General features: G+C 35.9%; 1 protein-coding gene across 1 annotated transcript in view; it reads right to left on the bottom strand.

The window, feature by feature from the left end:
- Nucleotides 1–54: 54 nt before the first annotated feature.
- DLD (dihydrolipoamide dehydrogenase) overlaps nucleotides 55–25,383 on the bottom strand; it is a 30,270-nt gene continuing 4,941 nt past the window's right edge. The window contains exons 3-14 of the mRNA XM_009453977.4: nucleotides 19,240–19,319; nucleotides 18,664–18,732; nucleotides 17,510–17,579; nucleotides 15,999–16,099; nucleotides 15,553–15,696; nucleotides 14,691–14,792; nucleotides 4,326–4,516; nucleotides 3,051–3,221; nucleotides 2,554–2,743; nucleotides 1,955–2,092; nucleotides 921–1,010; nucleotides 55–826 (exon numbers count right to left, since the gene is read on the bottom strand). Of these exons, the coding sequence (XP_009452252.2) occupies nucleotides 761–826; nucleotides 921–1,010; nucleotides 1,955–2,092; nucleotides 2,554–2,743; nucleotides 3,051–3,221; nucleotides 4,326–4,516; nucleotides 14,691–14,792; nucleotides 15,553–15,696; nucleotides 15,999–16,099; nucleotides 17,510–17,579; nucleotides 18,664–18,732; nucleotides 19,240–19,319 (1,412 nt within the window). The 3' untranslated portion in view covers nucleotides 55–760. The remainder of the gene's footprint in view (nucleotides 827–920; nucleotides 1,011–1,954; nucleotides 2,093–2,553; nucleotides 2,744–3,050; nucleotides 3,222–4,325; nucleotides 4,517–14,690; nucleotides 14,793–15,552; nucleotides 15,697–15,998; nucleotides 16,100–17,509; nucleotides 17,580–18,663; nucleotides 18,733–19,239; nucleotides 19,320–25,383) is intronic.

Genomic DNA, 25,383 nt, shown 5'->3' with positions numbered 1-25,383 from the left:
TAGTCATAAAAAAAACTATGACCATCTCAACACGTACTCATAATAACCAGTAAATGAATATTTAAGACGTTTATTTCAGTATCTTCATTCCCCACTGTAATACATTTGAATGCCCACGTATTTGAGTTCCGTAAATAGACTCTCTTAATTTGGGTAACTATATAATTACCCTTCAGAGTTGTAGACAACAATGGAAGCTTTAAAACCTCTTCAACACAAATGCTACCCCTAAACTGAAAGAATTTAGAGGTTAAATAAAACAAGTGAGAGACCATTTACTTACATCAGTTCGGTTTATAGACATCTGAATCATATCTGAATGACTGACTTGTTTCCAATGTGAAAACCAAATTAAAAATAACTTGATCACTGTGCTTCAAACACAACTGTTCACATATCAAATTCTAGCTCCAGCCATGTAAAATTCAACTTTTCTGTATCAGAGAAAAAAGCTATTTAAATTCAGGGGCATTGAATCTTTCATGAACAGCATGAAAATATGAGTTGACGGAGATATTCCAGGATGCTACAATAAGTAGCTTTTTGTCTTACATATTAGTGCACTGAAACAAAATACTAAATTTATGTAAAATATAGATATAAGAGTATTCCATTTTGTCCAAACCTATTAAATACCTTCCAAAAGTTTCATATTTCAGTCCTAGAAATTCTTGGAGCTGTGAGAATATCCTGTTCAGGAACATGACTTCTACAAAAGCTCCCAGGAAATTTCAGAAAAAAATATATATAATCTTCTAATTCAAAAGTTGATTGATTTGCCAAATGATGCAGCAAGATTTGCTTCTCTAAAAGCTTCTGATAAGGTCTGCAAGGGAAGAAATTTAAAATTAAAAACCAAATATTTGTGGGTCAGAAGAAAATTTAGGCAACCATCAATTCTATATGTTGTTAATAATTACCGGATGTGCATGACAGACTCTAGCTATATCTTCACAGGATGCTCCATATTCCAAAGCAAGAGCAGCTTCATTTACCATTTCTCCAGCACCCTTTAAAATAACAAGCCAAGTAAATTTGCTTCCAAGGCAAAAACTACATGCTAATAGGATAGCAATTGTTGAGGGGAAGCTTTTAGATCTTAAAAACGCCTTAAATCTGTTTCTTTATCAGTTGAAGAAAAGTCAGGAAAAGCTTAACAGAAAAGGTGACACAGAAGAGCTTGGGCTCTGGAGCCAAAGGGCCTTCAATTCATATCTACCACTTACTACCTTAACCATTCATTGGTTCTTTGTGCTTCAGTTTCTTCACCTCAAAAATAACAGCACCTATTTCAAAAAGCTGGTGTAAAAATAACAAAATGTATACTAAAGTGACACAGCACTCAAATATTCTATTCTCATCATTGTTACATCAGATACAAGAGATATCTACAAGAAAGATACATACTTTAGGCTCAGTGGTAGGAAAGGCTTCCCTTAGGAGGTAACATTTGAGCTGAGACCTGAATAATAAGGAGCCAGCCATTCAAAGATCTGGAGGCAGAACAGTCTAAGCAGAGGGTAGCTTAAGCACAAAGGCCCTAAAATGCAAATATTTGGTCTGTTGTGAAAATGAGAGAAGGCCCATGTGACATGGCATTAATGAGTAAAAGAGAGCAGAAAAAGAAGAGGTCAGAGAAGTAGGCACAAACAGATTCAGTGAGGCCTTGGATGTAACAATCTGAAGTTGAAAAGCACCACTGGAGAATTTTAAGGGGCATAATCTGGTGTATGTTTTAAAGAGAGAATCTTGGCTACAGGACAAAGTAGATGATACAGTGGGCAAGACTGTGAGAGTGCTGCTGGTATCCTTCTAGAAATGATGCACAGAGAGCCATATTCAAAGTTTTGCTGGAAATGAGCAACCTCAGAGTAACACCAGGTGGTTTATAATTAATAAACAGCAATGCTTTCTAGAAATCTTAATGGGATTTCTCTGGTTTTACAATACTCACTGGTCCAAGAATATGTGCTCCCAGTACTCTGTCTGTCGATTTCTGCCCAAGGATCTTCACCATGCCATCTGTGTCAGCATTTGTCTTAGCTCTGCTGTTAGCAGCAAATGGGAATTTCCCAACTTTGTACTCAATACCCTGTGACAGTCAGAAAAAAAGAATCTACATAACTGCCAGAAAAGTTCTTTCCAATTTGTAAAATCATCTACCATTTGTTCAGAAAATAAATCCCAAGAAGGCAATTGTTCGCAAAACACATAGAAGGAAAGGAAAGACCAGAAGACTGGTTAATGAACTGTATCTCAGGCACGAATACAAGCAAATACAAATGTCTGTCCATCTGGTTATATTTCAAAGCCAAATATAAAAGATCTGGAATTACTAGTTTTTTAATATAGGCAACTTCTCTTCCTCTCAATTACTGCTGATAAATCTGTGAATGATCTCTTTATAATGCTAACAAGGGAAAAATATATAAGCTAAACAATATTTCACAGCTGTTAAATATATTAGCATAATGATAAAATGCTGTTTCTCAACCACCAATGTCATTGGCACAACTCACACATTGGCTTAAAACCACCCATGTTCAGACTTACCTCTTCTTTCAACTGCTCTTCTGATTTGCCAACCCAAGCAACTTCAGGGTGTGTGTAAATCACTGATGGCACACAATTGTAGTCAATGTGCACAGCACCACCAGCCATTCCTTCAACACAGATAATGCCTTCATCCTCTGCTTTGTGAGCCAGCATTGGACCAGCAACTACATCACCAATGGCATAGATACTACCACAGAAATCAAAAGAAACACAATGAATTTCTGAAATCACAGCTACTTACCTTCAGTTACATTATGGTAACAAAAGTTTCCAGTAAACAAGTCACCAAAAAATACATCAAATGCAGCTCTTCAAAATCTATGAATTCAGCTTATCTTTGAGTAAAATTCAGTTATTTTTTATTTTACGTTTTGTAAGTTTACTATTCTTCCCCAAAGCCAATACATATTTTAAGCATAAAAATCTTACTTTTCAAAATACTGTTTGAAATCAATTTTAAAATTACTGAAAATGCAGACAATTATCCAACTTACTTTGGAATTTTAGTTTGAAATCTGGTATTGACTGGAATTCTACCTCTGGGATCTAGTTCAATTCCCAGCTCTTCTAGTCCCAAATTCTTAGTAAAGGGTCGTCGGCCAATGCAAACCAAGAGTACATCACAAGTGATAACTTCAGCTTTACCACCAGAAGCAGCTTCAATACTAGATAACAAGCAGTGTATAAATGTTAAATACACACCTACATAAATTGATAGGCTTAGAAATTTAAGGCCAGCAATTTCTCAAGTGTTGATGACATTTTCATTTTTGTTTTGTTTTGTTTTTGAGACAGAGTCTTGCTCTGTCGCCAGACTGGAGTACAGTGGTGCAATCTCGGCTCACTGCAACCTCCACCTCCCAGGTTCCAGAGATTCTCCTGCCTCAGCCTCCCTAGTAGCTGGGACTATAGGTGCGCGCCACCATGCCCAGCTAATTTTTGTATTTTTAGTAGAGACGGGGTTTCACCATGTTGCCAGGCTGGTCTTGATCTCTTGACTTCATGATCTGCCCATCTCAGCCTCCCAAAATGCTGGGATTACAGGTGTGAGCCACCATGCCCAGCCGGCACTGATGACATTTTTAACAATATAAGTTTATTTGAATATAAACATAAGAGTCAGACAATGAAAGAGATCTATCATTAAAATCTAGAGGTCTGTTATTAAAATCTCACAAAAACCACAGTATAATAAAACAGCAGTTAAGAATACAGGTCTTTGAGTCACAGAAATCCAAATTCAACTACTGACTGCCACCCACTAGCTGTGTGACAAGTTAGTCATTAATTAGTCAATGAATTCAGCTTCTTATCTTTGAGTAAAAGTTAGTCATTAAACTATTTAAATACTATTAACTATTTAATTTAAATATTTATTTAAAAATAATTCAATAAGTTAAATGCCATTAAAGTATTTAATCAGTAGAGTACCAGACATATAGTAAGCAATCTTTTATTATTGATTTCCCCATGTATCTGCCTAAAAATATTGATTCAATTTTACTTATTATTGGGAATTTAAATTTTTCTGAATGTACTATAAGAAGGTACAACAATGAGAATATTGGATTCTCTTTCTAGCATTAACCTAATCATAAATTTCAATGTGCTAATGCAATAATTTGATAAGCAACTGAGTTATATTAAGTAATAAAATGACCTTAAGTTAGAAAAAACCCTATATTTGCTAAACTGATTTTGAAACTTGAGTGTTTTGCTTAAAGAAACAGACAGGGATGATACATCAAAAACAAATGATGTATACTTACGAAACATCAATTTTTCCATCTGACTTCTTGGTAGCACCAGTAACCTTTGTATTCAATTTAAATTTAAACCCCTGTTTTTGAAGGATGCGTTGAAAGTTTTTAGATATCTCCATATCAATTCCAACTCCACCTACATGACCTAAAAATTCAACTGCTGTCACATCTGCACCAAGTCTTTGCCAAACTGAACCCTGCAAATAATTTAAAAAACCCAATAATCATAAAAGTTTCTATAGCAAATGTTTACGAAATCATCTTAATAATTTATTGTAAAACATTTTCTTCTTTCGCTAGTATGTTCCCATGAGAAGCTCCGAGGTTTAAAATTGACCCTGTGTTAAATATGTATAACTTCATACATTTATTAACTTACTCATTCAACATTTGTTGAACATCTACTACATGGTAGGCAATATTTTAGCTTCTAGGCATACATTAGTAAACAAAGCAAAAATCTCTGTTCTCAGGGATCTTATATTCTGGCAGGGGACATAGACAAATATGTAAAATTCATAACAGAGAATAAAGTGCTACAAGAAAAATAAAACAGGACGTAGAACTAGGACCACTGATTACTGGGATTACAATTTTAAATAGCATGTTTGGGGAAAGCCTCACTGGGAGTGACATTTGCACAAAACTTGAAGGAGTGAGGCAATGAACTACCCAGTTAACTGGGGCAAGAGTGTTGCTCTAGGCAGAGGGAAACAGCAAGTACAAAAGTCTTGAGGAAAAGGAAACAGGTTACTAAATCACTGATGTTTGCAGAATATTAAACTGGCTTCCTATTTTCTTTTCTCAACAAAGGACAAATGTTTACTTTTTCATTCAAAGTATAATTTAAACTGAATGCTAGTTTATTTTAACATTTTGACAATTAGTATAACTTCTAAATAATTATATATTAAACAATACATAACTTGCAAGATGAACATAATTTCACAGCATTAAATATGAAAAACCATGAACATATCCTTTGCAAGAATGTATATTAAAATCATCTGGTAATTCAAATGAACTATAAAAGTTTACCTTCCCTAAATTAGGTGTGGGCGTTCATTTAAAAAATCTCATTAATTTCTAGTATGAAGACTGAGTTAACTAGAGGCAATATAGTGACACTAAAAATCTAACAATACGTATATATAAAAGTTAACTCAAAATGGATCATGGACCTAAATGTAAAATCCAATACTATGAAACTTCCAGAAGAACACCTAGGAGAAGAAATCCTAGAAGTGACCTTGAGTTAGGCAAAGATTTCTTTGATGTAACACCAACAGCACAATCCATAAAAGAAAAATGATAAATTGGACTTTGTCAAAATTAGAAAGTCTTAGATAACATTGAGAACACAAAAACAGAAGCCACAGACTGGGGAAAAAAATTACAAAACTTCTATCTGATAAGGGATTTATATCCAGAATATATAAAGAATTCTCCAAATTCAATAAGAAAAATTCAATAAAAAATGGACAAATGTCTGAAGAGGGAAGATATAGAGATGGCACGTAAGTACATTAAAAAATGCTCAACCCCGTAAGTCATTAGAGAAATCTAAGTTAAAACCACAATGAATTGAATTCAACAACACATAAAAAGATCATTCACCATGATCAAGCAGGGTTCATCCCAGAGATGCAAGGATGATTCAACATATGTAAATCAATAAACATGATTCATCACATTAACAGAACCAAGAACAAAAACCATATGATCACTTCAACAGATGCTGAAAAAGCCTTTAATAAAAATATCCCTTCATGATAAATGTGGGGAAAAGCAAGAGAGATCAGATTGTTACTGTGTCTATGTAGAAAGAAGTAGACATAGGAGACTCCATTTTGTTCTGTACTAAGAAAAATTCTTCTGCCTTGAGATTCTGTTAATCTATAACCTTACCCCCAACCCCGTGCTCTCTGAAACATGTGCTGTGTCAACTCAGAGTTAAATGGATTAAGGGCAGTGCAAGATGTGCTTTGTTAAACAAATGCTTGAAGGCAGCATGCTCCTTAAGAGTCATCACCACTCCCTAATCTCAAGTACCCAGGGACACAAAAACTGCAGAAGGCCGCAGGGACCTCTGCCTAGGAAAGCCAGGTATTGTCCAAGGTTTCTCCCCATGTGATAGTCTGAAATATGGCCTCGTGGGAAGGGAAAGACCTGACCGTCCCCCAGCCCGACACCCGTAAAGGGTCTGTGCTGAGGAGGATTAGTAAAAGAGGAAGGAATGCCTCTTGCAGTTGAGACAAGAGGAAGGCATCTGTCTCCTACCTGTCCCTGGGCAATGGAATGTCTCGGTATAAAACCCGATTGTATGCTCCATCTACTGAGATAGGGAAAAACCGCCTTAGGGCCGGAGGTGGGACCTGCGGGCAGCAATACTGCTTTGTAAAGCATTGAGATGTTTATGTGTATGCATATCTAAAAGCACAGCACTTAATCCTTTACATTGTCTATGATGCAAAGACCTTTGTTCACGTGTTTGTCTGCTGACCCTCTCCCCACAATTGTCCTGTGACCCTGACACATCCCCCTCTTAGAGAAACACCCACAAATGATCAATAAATACGAAGGGAACTCAGAGGCTGGCGGGATCCTCCATAGGGGATCCTCCATATGGGATCCTCCATATGCTGAACGCTGGTTCCCCGAGTCCCCTTATTTCTTTCTCTATACTTTGTGTCTTTTTCTTTCCTAAGTCTCTCGTTCCACCTTACGAGAAACACCCACAGGTGTGTAGGGGCAACCCACCCCTACATCTGGCGCCCAACGTGGGGCTTGAACCCTGGACCCTCAAAAAACTGGATATAGGAGGGACACACCTCAAAATAATAAGACAAACTCATGGCCAACATCATACTGAATGGGAAAAAATTGAAAGCCTTTCCTCTAATATCTGGAACAATACAAGAATGCCCATTTTTCACCACTTTTATTCAACATAGTACTGGAAGTCCTGGCCTCAGCAATTGTAGAGGAGAAAGAAACAAAGGGCATTCGAATTGAAAAGGAAGAAGTCAAATTAATCTTTTGTGCAGACTACATGATCTTATATTTAGAAAAACCTAGACTCCACCAAAGAACTATTAAACTTACAAACTAATTCAGTAAAGTTGCAGGATACAAAATCAACATACAAAAATCAGTAGCATTTATATACACCAACAGTGGACAATCTAAAAAAGAAAAAAAAAAAGCAATCCCATTTGCAATAGCTATAGTGAATATAAAATACCTAAGAATCAATTTAGCCAAAGATGTGAAAGATCTATACAATAAAAAACTTAAAAACACTGATGAAACAAATTGAAGAGGACACAAAAAATAGTTCATGTTCATGGACTGGAAAAATTAATATCGTTAAAATGACAATACTACCCAAAGTAATTTACAGATTCAATGCAATCCCTACTAAACTGCCAATGATATTCTTCAACTGCCAAAGTAATCCTGAATAAAAAGAAGAAAGCTGGAAACATCATATTAACCGGCTTCAAAATTTACTAAAAAAGCTATAGTAACCAAAATAGCATAGTACTGGCATAAAAAGACACACAGACCAATGGAACAAAATAAAAAACCCAAATATAAATCCACACATTTTCGGCTAACTCATTTTCAACAAAGGTACCACAAACACAGTGAGGAAAAGGCAGTCTCATCGATAAATGGTGCTGGGAAAACTGGATAACCGTATGCGGAAGAATGAAACTAGACCCCTATCTCTTACCATATACAAAAGTCAAATCAAAATGGATTAAAGACTTAAATCTAAAATCTGAAACTATGAAATTACTGTAAGAAAACATTGGAGAAATGCTCCAGGACACTGGTCTGGGCAAAGACTTACTGTGTAAGACCTCAAAAGCATAGGCAACTAAAGCAAAAACAGACAAATGGGATTACATTAAGTTAAAAAACTTTTGCACAGCCAAGGAAACAGTCCACAAAGAGACAACCCACAGAAAGGAAGAAAATATTTGCAAACTATCCATCTGACAAAGGATTAATAATCAGAATACATAAGCAGCTCAAAAAAATTCAATTTTAAAATGAGCACCAGATCCGAATAGGCATTTCTCAAAAGAAAACATTCAAATAGCCAATACATGTATGAAAAAATGTTCAACATTATTAATCACCAGAGAAATGCAAGTCAAAATCACAATGAGCTATCATCTCACCCCAGTTAAAATGGCTTTTATCAAAAAGACGGCAATAACAAATGCTGACAAGGATGTGGAGAAAGGAGAACCCTCATACACTGTTAGTGGGAATGTAAGTTAGTACAGCCACTGTGGAAAACAGTATGAAGGTTCCTCAAAAAACTAAAAATAAAACTACAATATGAGCCAGCAATTCCACTACTGGGTATATATCCAAAAGAAAGGAAATCAATATATTGAAGAGGTATCTGCGCTTTATGTTTACTGCAGCACTATTCACAATAGCCAAGACACAGAATTAACTCAAGTGTCCATCAGCAGACAAACAAAGAAAACGTGGTACATATACACAATGGAATATTATTCAGCCATAAAAAAAGAATGAAATTCTGTCATTTGCAACAGAACAGATGGAACTGGAAGACAGCATGTTAAGCAAAATAAGCTAAGCACAGGAAGACAAATATCGCATGTTCTAACATGTGGGAGCTAAAAAAAAAAAACAAACAAACTGAACTCATGGAGATAGAGAGCAAAATGATGGTTACCAGAGGCTGGGAAGGCTAGGAGGAGAAGAGGAATGAAGAGAGGTTGATTAATCAGTACAAATATACAATTAGACAGAATAAATAAGAGCTGGTGTTAATGCAGGGTTGACTATAGGAAACAATCAATTACACATTTCAAAATAGCTAGAAGAGAATAATTCAATATTCCTAGCATTAAAAAAAATGTTCGAGGTGATGGATAGCCTAATTACCCTGATTTAATTATATGAATATATCAAATTATCACATGTACCTTGAAAAAAGTACATCTATTACATAGCAATTTAAAAAATAAAAATAGAAAAAAAAAAAACCCCACAGTGAGTTACTACTACACAACCACTAGAATAGCTCAATTTTTTTAAAAAAATGACAATACCAAGTGTCAGTGGAAAAGTAGAGCAACCAAAATTTACGTTGCTGGTGGGATTGTATGGAAAAGTGTAACGCTGTTCCTTGAGAAGTTAAAATAATTACCATATGAGCCAACAATTACACATCTAGTTATATACCCAAGAGAAATGAAAACAGATAACCACACAAAAACTTGTACACAAATAGACATAGCAGTGTCATTCATAATAGTCGAAACAACTATGAAAGTAGAAACAACCCAAATGTCCACCCATGATGAATGGATAAACAAAATGTGCCATATCCATAGAATGAGATATTTAGCCAGATAGAGAAATGAAGTATAGATACATGCTACAACTTGGATGAACCATAAGAACATTATGCTATGTAAAGAGAGCACACACAAAATAATATTGTATGATTTCATTTATATGAAACGTCCACAATATGCAAATTCATAGACACAGTAGAATTAGTGGTTTCCAGGGGCTGAGCAAAGGGAGAAATGGAGAATGACTGCTAATGGGTAGCAAGTTTCTTTTAGGGTGATGAAAATGTTCTAGAGTTAGACAGTGGTAACAGCTCTACAACTCTATGAATATACTAAAAACCTTTGAATTGTACATTTTAAATGGGTGAACTGATATGTGAACTATATCTCAATAAAGCTGTTTAAAAAGCAAACAAAACAAAAGAAAGGACCATTCTTGGAAACTGGGATAGAAGTAAATAGAGGGGAAATAATGGGAGTGTGGAAATAAGAAACATCATCTTGGAGTCTAATTCAAAGTAGGGAGTGATGAGCATAGACAAGTGCCCTACTCTTTAGGGAAACTGATTTCAAAATACTTATAGATAGGAAAACTCAATAGCATCTACCACTTACTTAGAGCTTACTAAATGCCAGGCACTGCATTAAGTGTTTTAAATGTATTAAATCCCAGCAATACTCCTGTAAGTTAGTTATTTTTATCCCCTTTTTGATGACAAACCAACTGGTTCAGAGTGGCTCATTAACTTAACAAGAACATAAGTCAGTAAGAGGCAGAGTTGAAATTCAAATTTAAATCTGTTCAATTCCAAAAAAGATGTTTTTTAATACTACACTAAACTGGAATGGAAGAAGAAAGGCAAAATATAAAAAATGAAAATACAGTTATGTGAATAATCTTTACAAGAAAATAAATAGATATCATGACTACATAGTAAATTCTCTAATAAGTTTTTAAAAAGACATGTAAAAACTAATTCAATACAGTAACAGGTATCTAAATCATTGTGTCAAAAGACTCAAGGCTTATAGGAAAAACCTAAAGCAAAACTGCTGAGATGAAGAAATAGAATTATTGCTTGGAGATATTATAATGACCAACAAAAGAAAGTAAATGTTATTCCTTTTTTCTTGTTTTATCCAACTATGAGAACAAAGTAGAATGAACAGAAGAAATATTGTTAACCAAGAGGCAACGCCCAAGATTAAGAACAACTGGTCATTTTTAAAGAGTTAATTCCCGGCTGGGTGTGGTGGCTCATGCCTGTAATCCCAGCACTTTGGGAGGCCGAGGCAGACGGATCATGAGGTCAGGAGTTCAAGACCAGCCTGGCCAACATGGTGAAACCCCGTCCCTACTAAAAATACAAAGAAAAATTATCTGGGTATGGTGGTGCGTGCCTGTAATCCCAGCTACTCAGGAGGCTGAGGCAGGAGAATTGCTTGAACTGGGACCTGGGAGGTGGAGGCTGCAGTGAGCCGAGATCATGCCACTGTATTCCAGCTGGGGCTACAGAGCGAGACTCCATCTCAAAAAAAAAAAAAAAAAAGTTAATTCTCCAATCAACCCAATTAGAGTATGACAAAACAGGCACTCTCAGTGAACTCTGGGAACTTACTTAGCACAAGGGAACTGCCAAAAGGTGGCAGACAGGCAAATATGCCTAAATTTTCAAAAATGGAAAAGAAGAGATTCTGCTAAATACTAGAAGACATTATTAATCAGCTGGTTTCACAATCAGTAGACACTACCACAAGTGTTCCAAACAGGTCACGTAAACCACTCTTACTTTCTGAAGGGTTTCTGGACTGGTGAATGTAGTATATTTTGATATCAGCAAGGTGTTAAAAAAAATTTTAAGAAAATCTCATGATATCCTTGTAGATGCGATGGAGAAACGAAGATGAATAAACATCAAAGGTGTTTATAACTGGTGAAAGACTGTACTGTCAGATGGCTTTCGATGTTTCATCCTGGTCAAAAATTTGTACTAATGACGTGAATGACAACAGAAGTTTGCTTAACCAAGATCAGATCAGATGATGGGACCGCATGCCTTAATTGTCACACTTCCAAAATTTACGAACTATGAAAAGTAAAAGCAGTTAAGTATAAGAGTGACAGAATGAAGACTAAGATATAGATTGGAATAATGAGTATGAGTGAACAAGATTAAATTAAAGCAAGAATAAAGGTTCAAAGTCACTTAGGTTTAAAAAATCAGAATTCCAAATGCGAAAAAAATGTGGTTTTTATCTGAACATAAGCTCAATGTCTGCTTTATAAAAACAACTAAACTGATTTCAAAGCATTACATTACAAGAAGTATACTATGCATATCAAAAGAAGTACTCTCTACAACCCAGAACATTATGTTTAGATTACAAGTTTTCTTGACGGACTAGACGGGATCCAAAGGTTGATGACAAAATAACAGACCTGCTGTCTAGGAGACCTAAGTACTAAACATTAAGAAAAACAATGGAGATTCAAATAGGAATTAAAAATTCGGTCCTGCCTTCAAGGAGCTTTGGTCTTACAGGAAAGTCAGCCATAGACAAACAAATGCAATGTATTATTATTAGTGGGTACTATGGAAATGTAGATATATTATACTAAGGACTCAAAAAATGAAAGACTTGAGCTTTCTTAGAAGAAAGAATTATTCACTAAAAAGATAACTTAAAAGCTGATTTTTGTTTTGGGGTTTTTTTTTTTGAGACAGGGTCTCACTCTTTTGCCCAGGATGGAGTGCACTGGCATGACCCAGCTCACTACAGCCTCAAACTCCCAGGCTCAAGTGATTCTCCTATCTCAACCTCCTGAGTAGCTGGGACTACAGGCACACACCACCATGCCCAACTAATTTTTTACATTTTTTTAGAGATAAGGTCTCACATTGTTGCCCAGGCTAGTCTCAAACTCCTGGGCTTAAGCAATCTGCCTGCCTCAGCCTCGCAAAGTGCTGGGATTACAGACATGAACCATCATGCGCATCACAAGGTCAGGAGTTCGAGACCAGCCTGACCAATATGGTGAAACCCCGTCTCTACTAAAAATACAAAAATTAGCCGGGCGTGCTGGCGGGCACCTGTAGTCCCAGCTACTTGGGAGGCTGAGGCAGGAGAATCACTTGAACCTGGGAGGCAGAAGTTGCAGTGAGCCAAGATCGCGCCACTGCACTCCAGCCTGGGCGACACAGCAAGACTCGGACTCAAAAAAAAAAAAAAAAAGAAAAACAAAAATACTAACAATTAAAGGGAAGCCTAAGAAAGGGGAACTTGCATAATATGGAGAATTCAGCCCAAAGAGCAGATGTAAAAATGGAAGAACATGAAATCACAGAAGTTAGGCAAAGTGTTTCAAAGGCAAGAAAATCAGCAATGCTAATTAGTGCCAAATAAAGCAGTGAAGAAATTAGTCCAACAGATTGAGCAATAAATAGATTCATGCCCTAAGAGCAATTTATTGGCACAAGCCATAGACTGAGTGAGTGGAAGTTGATGAAATAAAGCATGGACAACTCTTTTGAGAAGCTGGGTTTTGAAGGAAAAGTGCGAACAGAATTGGTAACTCAAGAAGGACATGGGACCAAGATAAGGAGTATTTATGTGCACACAAACCTGTGTTAATGAGTGCAAATGCATCACAGGTACACACATAGAAGCATATGAAATTGTAAATAAGAAGGAAGGAGTTTGAAGACTGAAAAATACAAGAATAAAAATCACAAAACCAAGTCTCTGTAAAGGCAGATGATGTGCTACCAAGCACAAGTAAAGGGATTAGTCTTAGGGAAAATGGCATTTCCATAGTAATAGGAGAGGTAATCAAAAGGATAGGTGTAACAACAGGTAAAAGCATTATCAAATTTAGGACATCAACTTGAGGGAGTTCTCATCTGATTTCTCTTTTATGTAATATTTAAAAGACAAGGTCATCCACAGGCAGAGCAGACAGTATACAAGCAGAGATTTGAGAAGAGTAGAAAATGAAAATGGCCATTGCAGAGACCAGGGCAGTGTACCATCTTAGGAAATAATAAACTGTCAGCAAGGCTGAGGTTCTTGTTAAGGTTTGTGCCAAGAATTAATACAAGTACCAATGAGTAGGGTGTGTTTTTCTCCAGGTGTAGTCAACAGCCTGGAAATAGCATAAAAAAGGCAGACTGCTGCATTCAAACAGAACTAGAGTTTTGCCAAGCAGATATGACAGAACAGTGAGACAAGCAACTCAAGGACATCTGTAAGAGTGTGGTTAAAGTGATGGACTATGGCATCTAAGCTGATCAGGAACGCAGTCAAGACTGGAAAGGGCAGATTGCAAAAAAGTAGATCTATGGACTAGAAAACCTAAAAAAGGGTACAAAGTACACTATGAATAACTGAGTAAAAGAGGAAAGGAGGTCATGGTTACATAATAAAATATCTGAATTTATTATTTCAGAAGTAGAGCAATTCCTGGTGTTTACAAGGCACAGTGACTCTAAAATGGAGGGAGGTCATTGGAAATGTGTGGAAAGCTGCCAGATGGACAAGAAGGGAGAACAAGGCAGACAGAAGGTCTAAAATAACATGGTGTTCAAAGAAATGCAAGTAGTTTGACATTTCTAAAACCTAAGTTAAGAGGCATCAAGATGAGGATAGAGAAGGGAAAAGCCAAATCATGTATGTGATGGTAAAGAGAATAATCTTTATTTGGAATGCAATTTGCCCAGGATAAAAGCTGTCCTCAAATATCTGAATGGCTGTCATATTAAAAAAGAATTCGACCAGTTCTAGGAAATAGAAGGGTGGAAGGTACAAGGAAACAGACTAAAATAAAGGAGAACATTCTAAATGAGTAAATACATAAATAGGTTGTCTTGAAAAAAACAAAAGTAAACTCTTTATTACTAGAAGTGTTTAAGCAAAACTCAATGCTGATCAGCCTGTAATGTTATACAAAAAATCAAAAAGGGGACCTTTAAGTCCCTTCCAACTCCAAGGAGGTAATAAGAGGCAGAAAGACAACACTTACCAGTTCTACACCTATTACTCCTGCACCAATAACAACCATCTTTTCTGGAACTTTTTTTAAAGATAAAGCACCTGTAGATGACACTATTGTATCTTCATCTATCTGTAAGAAAAACAAAAGATATAATCAAAATAATTTGAAAAAACCTAGTACAGTTGACCCTCCATATCCATGGGTTCCAAATTTGCAGATTTAACCAACCATTAATTGAAAATATTCAGGAAAAAAATTGATGGTTGCATCTGTACTGACATGTACACATGGTTTTTTGTCATTATTCCCTAAATAATACAGCATAGGAACTACTTGCATAGCATTTACAGTGTATTAGGTATTATAAGTAATCCAGAGATGACTTAAAGTATACAGGAGGAAGTATGCAGATTATATGCAAATACTATGTCATTTTATGTAAGGCACTTGAGCATCTGTGGGTTTTGGTATCCAAGGGGGGTCCTGGAACCAATCCTCCAAGGATATGAAGAGATAAATGTATTTATAAACTGTGATCTCAGTAGAATCACTAAAAATACTAAGTCATTTATTTGTTTTGAGGTATCTATATACCTAATTTCATCAAATCCCATTAAAAATGCTGACTTTAAATTTTATCCTCCAATATTCCAAACGCAATGGTCAATTTTAACTTCATACTGTATTCAAACATATCTTAATATAAAGTGTTCTATAGCTCGTCAGAATCACTGCAGAATAAAGACAGGTAACTTCCCAAAGCTGAATGACCATCAAAATATAGTATTTCAGTCAGAAATCTCTCAAAGTTCACAAATAGCATAAATAACTTACAAAACGTATTTCTAAAGAAAAGTTGTAATGGTTGTAAATTATGAAGCATAAATACCGTGATTCCAGGAAAAGGAGTAACTTCTGAACCCGTGGCTATAAGAATGTTCTTTGTATCAATAACCTGAGTGCCACCATCAGCTTTCGTAGCAGTGACTTGATTTTTGCCAGTTATCTTTCCATATCCATTGACATGAACAACCTTTATGAAATAATCTTTATAAATTCACAAAGTTTAAAGTAATTTGTTTGATAAATCATTCAAAGGAAAAATTACTCTGTAAATAATTTATCTAAAACAAAATGCTTCCTTACTTAGTAATGCTACACCATGGTGCAGCAAAAAAATCTGTGATATATGTCAGGGAAATCTATTTCAGGTTAGCAAGCTATTTTAAATTAAATAAATATTCCCCTGTAACCAAGTTCAAATATCATCACTCTATAATGCAAAGTTTAATGTGTATTCAAAGTAAAGCAGAAATCTGAATATTAAACACTGACCTTATTCTGTTTGAATAAGTGGGCAATTCCACCTGTTAAAGCTTTTACTGCAGTACTCTTCTGCTCCATCATCTTGTCTAAATTCAAGCGAACTTCGGACACTGTAATTTGTTCAATTAATCTTTAGTTCTTAGCTAAATTCTTGAAGCAATATGCAGTGTTTTTCACTCACCAACTGGAAAATTTCAACCTAATGCTTATAAAAGGCAGTATTAAAGTTTCAAAACGTAATAACTTATAATTATAGTTGACAAAAGGCCAACATCATTGTATCACAGAAACAGAACCTATCAAACACTATAAAATGTCTACCTTGGGTAAAAAGGCAGTCCAAAATAAAACATTATATCCCACTGTGATAACATATCCTCTGAACACTTTATGATGGTTATAAGTCTGGAAGATATGTAAGTAGAAATGACAAAGTAAAACATCATCTGAAATTTTAAATAAAGGAAAATGCTAGATTTCATGAAACAAAACAAATAAAAAATACACGTTTAAAAATTTCAAATACAGAAGCTTAATATTAAAAAGTTTAATCACCTAGGTTTTAATCACTCATTCAACTCAGAAGAGAACTCTGAAGCAACAGTATTAGATAAAAATGCTCAACTCAATTAAACTTTAGAGGTAAGAAGGGTATCTTAGAAAGTACCTCATGTAACCAACACATATATTAGAGATAAGGAAAAAGAGACTCTGAGAGATTTCTGATTTACCCAAGGTCACAGAGCTAGGATGTAAAAGCCTTGCCTACAATGCAGGTCTCCTGACTACCCCTAGCTCTTCTTTCTTTACGTCATTCCATTTTTCATCTAGTATGATTTCTATTTGCTTTAGTGCATATACATCATCTCTATACCCAATGGATTGCCTTAAGTAGCCCCTCAAACCTACCTCTGTAAAGAAACAAATGAAGGAAAAGTAACAACCCAAGGTTACAACTAGGTCCTGCCCAGAAGAGACTACCTTTCTGGAAGTATCTAACAACAACAATAATTGGAGACAAAAGATTAAAACAGCTCAAAAAGTATGTCAGGAGACAAGATACGTTATGAAATGTCCTCTTCCTTTTCTGCTATGCCTCACTCTTTCTCTCCTCTAATTTTTCTACTATCAACAGCTTAAGTGGGCCTTCCTTCCTTCCTCTTATCTCCCCATAGTACTCAGGAATCCAGCCTTCTCAGTGATTTCCAGATTTTAGGAAATGAAAACTGACTCTTCAAAAACACATAAAGGCAAACCTCAGGAAAAAGTTGGCAAAGGAACAGAAGATATAATGGTAGAAATCTGGATTTGCAGGGCTAGGCTTGGTTATACTTGGCTGGGAGAAATCTGGATTTAGGCCTTCTTTTTTAAGTAAATCTCTCCACATTTTTTAGATTATTTATTTTACTCTTCCTTCACTAAACATCTATTATACATACATTAGACACATTTAAGTCTTTAGACAGAAGAGCCTAGTCAAGCAGTCTGGTAATATCATTAAGCATGAAAAGTATACTTACTTTCAATTCCTCTAGATGCAAAATCTTTTCCATGGGCCATATGGTAATAATGAGAGTTGTTCAATAAAGCCTAAAGGAAATTAAAAAGATGAAATTATCAAATATTCATAAACAGACTTCAAATAATCAAAAAGCACTTATGAAATGATAGTCTTTCTTTTCATTTTTTGAGACGGAGTTTCGTTCTTATTGCCCAAGCTGGAGTGCAATGGCGCCATCTCAGCTCACCGCAACCTCCGCCTCCCGGGCTCAAGCAATTGTCCCTGGGATTACAGGCATGCATCACCACACCTGGCTAATTTTGTATTTTTAGTAGAGATGGGGTTTCTCCATGTTGGTCAGGCTGGTCCCAAACTCCCAACCTCAGGTGATCCACCCGCCTCGGCCTCCCAAAGTGCTGGGATTACAGACGTGAGCCACCGCGCCCGGCCGATATTCTCTTTCAAATGTTCTCATCACAAAAATGATAAGTACTGTGGTAATGAATATGTTAATTAAGTTGACTAAATTATTCCACATTATAGTCATAAATCATAACACCACTTTGTATGCCATAAATATATACAATTGTAATTTGTCAATTTACAATAAAAATTTAAAAAGAAGTTAAAAAAAAGACATGGCATTCTCTACATGGAATAGTATATGGCACTACACCAATTCAGTTTCTCTTATTAATCAAAGACAAACAATAATGATGTGAAAAACATTCAACAAACAAGAATGAAAAAGACATTTTTACTTTCTTTAAAAGTAAAGGCATAAGTACACACTTCAGGGTGGCAGGTGAAAAAGGCAGTCATGTTTACATACAAAAAGGACCTAAAAGAACAATTTACTATCTATTATCTGTTACACTGGTGAAGGAAAGATAAAGAGAAAAAACTAGAACATCAGAGTCTGTTTGAATGGAAAGCTAGGCATTCTGAGACAAGGAAGTTATTTCAGGAATGTGTGGCAGACGAGTGACAGCACTCTTTAAGTTTTACAAAAGAGAACTGTGTTTTTTATCATTCTTTTTTTTCTCTGTGTGAAATGTGCCACAACTTGGATTGTTTTTTAACAAGTGTATTTGTCTAATCTAGTCTCAATCCATCCTTCTAGTTGGTTGCTAGCCAAAAACAATCTCTGCGCTGTACAAAACACATGCTCACCTTAGAAGGAATACAACCAACATTCAAGCACGTTCCACCAAGTGTTTCATTTTTCTCAACGCAGACTGTCTACAACCAAAGAAAACATTATTTAACTGCACATAACCTCAATGTTTCAGATCACTAAAATTCCAAATATATGTCTTAATTCTTCTACAAAACAAGCTATTCGGGCTGTGTTTTCACAGACTAAAATATATAGTCCTTTATAATTTATCATTTGAATAATAATAAATACTTTTGGGCTGACCCAAAAGTGAATTATTCTAAAAGATATTTTTGTGTGCTTAACATTACCAAATATATGCTTTTAGTTCTATCACTGTATCTTCCAAAGTGTGATTAGATGCCAAAATGAAAAGTACTGGGAAGAGAAGAAAACTAATAGATTTCACTTTCCATTCCAAGAGAATACTACAACCAAATGAACCTAATCTTTATTAGTCTCAGGCTTACAAGTAATTTATAGAGTTAAGGAAGTATTTACCATGTTTTTGCCTGCAAAGTACTTTATAAATATGATCAACCCTTCCCAAATTAAAATAAATCAATACTTAGTTTGAGTTCAAACCTTACCTTGAAGCCTAACTGGGCAGCTTTAATAGCAGCAACATATCCTCCAGGACCAGAACCTATAACTGTTACATCAGCATCAACTACGATAAAAGCAAATTGATATAAAATAGTAAATTGCTTAATATTTACCAAAAAGAGCTCTTTGGAAGAGCAAACAAATAACCCGATACTTAAACCTCTTAGAGTACAAATCAGCATTTTCTACATAGTTTCTGCACTATTTTATTACTACTACTTGATGCTCTTTGATGCTACTGAAAAATGGCATAAATACTCAAATTTCATTTTCTATTATTTTCTATTCATTACAACATACAGAAACACAACTGAGTTCTGTAACACTCACATTGTATTCACTGACCTTCCTAAATTCTATTGATTTAATAACTGACGGAATTTAGTGATACTGGAAGACAAGTATGTATGAAGCAAAGAGCCTGAGCTTTGGAATCTGACATTCTGGGCTTCATATCTCAGCACGGCCAATGATTAGTTGTGTGAACTTGACCCAATGACTTAACCTTTCTGTAATATGGGGATGAAAACACTGCCTTCAATGATTGATGTTAGAATTAAATAAGATAATTTTATATAATGCTTTAGTATTTCCAATAAATTTAAGACCTATTACCTTTTTCAGGTCCTTAACTTCTGAAATATGAGGGAAAAAACAGCTTCTATGTAATATTTAACAAATATGTTTTGAACTTGCATATTGATAATTTTTACATACCTTAAGATAATAGGCTAACCAGAATATTCAATTAACTATTGTGGCCATTTTTCAAATAAAGATAAAAAATTGAAAATTAATTTTGATCAGTATCCTTAGGAGTTTAACAGTTGTAATACAAATGTGCAAGTAAGTCCAATTACTCCCATTCTTCTCAATCCAACTTCAAATAAAGTAACAGTGACTGTTAAGAGTTAGGAAACAGTCTCCCTTTTCTTCCCCTTCCACTGTCCTGACAACCCCAACTAGTCTAGCATTTAGCAATTCATAACACATATTCACATATATTATCATGTTTGAGTCTCAGAATTTCCTATGAGGAAGATAAAGATGTCATAAATAAGACATTTCACAGAATAAACAAGAAGTTCAGAGAGGTCAATTAACTTGTCTAAGGTTAACCAGCAAGTGAGTTGCAGAGACAAACTAAGCTTTTTGACTCTACTTCCGGTGGTCTTTCCATTATTCAATACTATTCCATTCCTCAGTTTTAACCATCATAAACTAAAATCCCAGAGAGCAATAATCAAGCTTTATAATCACTACCTATGTGACCTTAGGTGAGTAATTTAACCTGCTTCATCTTTGTTTCCATACCTGGCAAAAGAAAGACCACAAAAAAACCTACTTCATAGGGTGATAACAGAATAAAATAATGTATGTAAATAATTTAGCATAATACCTATAGCATACATAATAAGTATTCTATACATAGTAGCTATATTCTGACCTACAAAGAAGACTATTTTAATTTGCATCACCCCCTCTCCCCAAAAACACACATCCCTAGAGTAGTATCATTCAAAAAACCTTTGCTGGCCTGAACAGAATCACAGAACCTCTGTGTTGGTGGATAACTAAGTTACTCAGCCCAATTATCCACAAAATCTAAGAATCCCTCCTGTTGAATAAATGAAAATACTAGATTCTCTTTGGTTATAGCAGATGATAGTTGAGATAATACATGAAAAAATATGTATAGTCATTTCAATACATGAAAAATTGCTTCAATTTTTACTGATCCATCTGTGCTTTTTAGCCACCCTGCTTGGTTCACTGATTTCGGTTCAGAATTAAGTATCTAATAAAATGTATTTTTATTTTCAAATCTTGAACCAAATGATGATCTACACAACATCCCTTAAATGGGTTCTAATTTTTAATTTCAGAGTAATGTAAATACAAGCTACAAAACAGGTTTCTTTGCTGAATTTTTAATGTCTTTTCTGATTAAAAATTTAGGTTTACTGAATAAATTTAAATACACTAAAGCAAAATTAAAAAAAAAAAAACCCATCCACATTGCCATACAGCCCAGAGAGAACTGTTTATAGGTCCTCCCAATCCTTCTTCTAGGAAAGTTTTTATAAAATTCAATTTTTGCCATATTTTATATTGTTTTCTCATTCTTACATGAGCATATATATTTATAACATATATTATTGCTATAATTCTCCAAAAACCCTTTTAATGACAATAAAACTGAATTAAATATTTTAGATTTTGAGTATATGTATTTTTGAGCATATACTTTTAATCACTGATATGTAACAATTCTTATAGTAGGTCCATGGTACTAAAATGATAAATAAATTTGGTTTGGAAAAGAACTTGTTTTAGTAAGGTCAGGAGAAGTAAACAAGAGATAAAAGATAATAGCCAAAAACCTTGGGTTTTATTTCCCTATTCACTATGTAATCTTAGGTGTTTTTTTTAAAACTTCAGAAAATACCAAAAATTCAAGAGCTCCTCCTCACTGTACATACTAGATGTAATATTCCATTACAATACCACTAAAGTGCTAAGATGCACAAAAATGAGAAAAAAGCAGACTCTTTATGTAAAGATCTGTCAACTGAGAATACAGGAGGGTATAAGCCAGGAACAAACTTTCAAAAACAAACCAGTATTTAGGGGAAGTATACACACGTCTGCACTGATGGATAAACGAATGAGCACATATGTGGTACTGTAAGCACAGAAAATGTTAATGGAAGAAAACTATGGGTGTTCAATGTAAAATTCTTATAATTTTCTAAATGCTTATAATTTTTCATAATAAAATGTCAGAAAAACAAATCATCTAACTCTCACCTGTACCAAAGGATGCATATAAATGAAAGCTGATAACACATGATTCTGACTCACCCTCTCCTTGTCAAGAATAATTTCACAGGTTGAGTCCCATACATAAAGTTAAAAAATCAGGGCCGGGTGTGGTGGCTCACGCCTGTAATCCTCAGCACTTTGGGAGGCCGAGGCAGGCAGATCACGAGGTCAGGAGATCAAGACCAAACCCCGTCTCTACTAAAAATACAAAAAAAATTAGCCAGGCGTGGTGGCAGGCACCTGTAGTCCCAGCTGCTGGGGAGGCTGAGGCAGGAGAATGGCGTGAACCCAGGAGGCGGAGCTTGCAGTGAGCCGAGATCACGCCACTGCACTCCAGCCTGGGCGACAGTGCAAGACTCTGTCTCAAAAAAAAAGTTAAAAAATCAGGATACAGGCCAGGCGTGGTGGCTCCCACCTGTAATTCCAGCACTTTGGGAGGCCGAGGGAGGTGGATCACCTGAGGTCAGGAGTTTGAGACCAGCCTGACTAACATGGTGAAACCCTGTCTCTACTAAAAATACAAAATATTGCCAGGCGTGGTGGCGAGCGCCTGTAACCCCAGCTACTCGGGAGGCTGAGGCAGGAGAATCGCTTGAACCCGGGAGGCGGACGTCGCAGTGAACTGAAATTGTGTCACTGTACTACTCCAGCTTGGGCAACAAGAGCTAAACTCTGTCTCAAAAAAAAAAAAAAAAAAAAAAAAGGATACAGAAAAGTAGTTAAATGAAATACATTTATTTAAGGCAAACCTGATGGAAAAGTGGCAAATGACAGGTGAATAGCAATCTGTGTTTCAGTGAAGTGATTCAAACAAGGTCCTTTAGATTCTGAAATGTGTGCTCCTACCAGGTTTAAAGTATCAGGTTGATATTTTAAAAATACTGGAGTACAATAAGAGGTGACTGACTTAAACAAGGCAATTAATGTTATTAAAATTAACTCAAAGAAAAAAGTCAAGAAAAGTACTCTACAAATTCCTACAAGTGTTACATATTAGATCATTATAAGGAAAATAAGGCACCTGGTTATCCAGGCTACCACTGAAATAAAGGTATTGTGTTACAAATCAATTGTAATCATCAATATAATTACAAGATGTATCTCAAGAAGTCAGTCTGTGTAATGCCAGCACTTTGGGAGGCCAATGCGGGTGGATCACTTGAGGTCAGGAGTTCAAGACCAGCCAGGCCAACATGGTGAAACCCTATCTCTACTAAAAATACAAAAATTAGCTGGGCATAGTGGTGCGTGCCTGTAGTCCCAGCTACTCAGGAGGCTGAAGCATGAGAATCTCCTGAACCCGGGAGGTGGAAGTTGCAGTGAACCAAGATCGCACCATTGCACCCCAGCTTGCATGATAGAGTGAGACCAAGTTTCAAAAAAAAAAAAAAAAAAAAGTCAGTCTACAATAATACCTACCACTTAGGTAGCTTAAAATGTGCCAGTTAGTGAGCCAGTCACGTGTACTGTCTTATGTAAGCCTCATTACATTTCTATGACATAGTTTTAATACTACCATTAACAGAGGAAGAAAAGGTTGAAAACAACTAAATAATTTGCATAAGGCTACACAACTAGTAAGTAATCTAGCCAGGATTCAAACAAGGTCCTCTAGATTCTGAAATGTGTGCTCCTATATACCATTATGTTCTATTGCCTTCCAAAACACTCAGATGATCCCATAATCTCCAGGACAATCAAGAACTTCAACTAAAATGACAAGAATATGCTTTACAGAATGAAATCAAATATTTATGACTCATCAGTACCTTCAATAACCTTACAACACAGTGAGAAAAAAGAGGCACATGTCAAAATAAAGGTAAAATCAGATTTTTGGCCAGGCGCGGTGGCTCATGCCTGTAATTCCAACACTTTGGGAGGCCGAGGTGGGCGGATCCCCTGAGGTCAGGAGTTCGAGACCAGCCTGGCCAACATGGTGAAACCCCATCTCTACTAAAAATACAAAAATTAGCCGGGCTGGTGGCAGGCACCTGTAATCCCAGCTACTCGGGAGGCTGAGGCAGGAGAATCACTTGAACCCGGGAGGCGGAGTTGCAGTGAGCCAAGATCACGCCATTGCACTCCAGCCTAGGGGACAAGAGCGAGACTTTGTCTCAAAAAAAAAAAAAACAAAAACAAAACCAGATTTTTAAAAAGAAAAAACGAACAGGAAAAGAGATGTCATAAGGCAATAATCATTAATTGCCAAATTTACTGAATGTAAGAGCTACTTGATAAGGTTTATTTGTTGACATTTTGTTGAGGGGTAAGGGAAGTTGTTTTTACATTGTCAATGGCCTTAATATCCAGTCTTTTTCAGTAACATCCTCCCATAGTTAACACTCTATACTTGTTATCACCCAAAACTGTTCAGCCTCTGAAATCAATACTCTACTTTCTAGTCATAACCTCTTGGTCCCTAAAGAAGAAATATAGTAAAATAAGAAATGATCTGAAGTAAAACAGACCTGGGTTCCAAACTCTAACCCCGTTAAGTTCTTGGGCAAATTACTCAATCTCTCTGGGCTTTGATACAACATGGGGATAATAGTAAGGATGACACCTGCAGCCTAGGGTTGTGAGGATCAGAGAGTACGCATGTTAAGATCCTAAGAAGGTGCTAGGTGCATACTAGCAACTCGGTGTCACTCCCCTTCTCAGATCCACCTCCAAACTTCAGTCCGGCAGCCTCTAGCCTCATTCACATCCTCCATTTTAGTCTACCCAGTGCTACCGCAAAGCTAAAACCCAACTCAGATGTTATTCTCTTTGTTGTTACGCTCTGTTGGTTCTCCAGTCTCTTGTTAGATAAAGCCCATGTTCCTAAGTACAGCATCCAAATTCCTTCAGTAACTATTTCTCCAGCCTCATCTCCTACCACGTTCTGTTTACTCACCAATACCATGCAGTTTAAGCTTCAGTAACGGTGAATTACTACTCTTAGCCTACATGCATAGAATTATGCTGGTCTACCTATGTACGATCTGTTCCATCTACCTAGAAATAAACACTAACAGCAGGCATTTCACATTACAAACACTACTTTAGGCTCTTGGAGGGGTGTGCCTGCACATGCTGTGTCTGTGTGTGTGTATATATAAATGACATAGCCCTACTTCTTACAGTCTAAATAAAAAAAAAGAATTACAGTAAAAGGTCCAACCTGTAACAAGAGTTACTCTCAACCTTTTTAGCTATCAACATAATTCCTTAGGAAAGAATTATGTGACCATTCCCAATCCATATATAGATGTCATTACTCCCTATGCTTAAGTCTATGGACCCCTGTCACAATTATA

This window comes from Pan troglodytes, chromosome 6 (genome assembly GCF_028858775.2).
Source record: "Pan troglodytes isolate AG18354 chromosome 6, NHGRI_mPanTro3-v2.0_pri, whole genome shotgun sequence".
Classification (NCBI taxonomy): Eukaryota; Metazoa; Chordata; class Mammalia; order Primates; family Hominidae; genus Pan; species Pan troglodytes.
The sequence above is the reverse complement of the archived record's forward strand: the minus strand, read 5'-3'. Positions and strand labels throughout refer to the sequence as shown.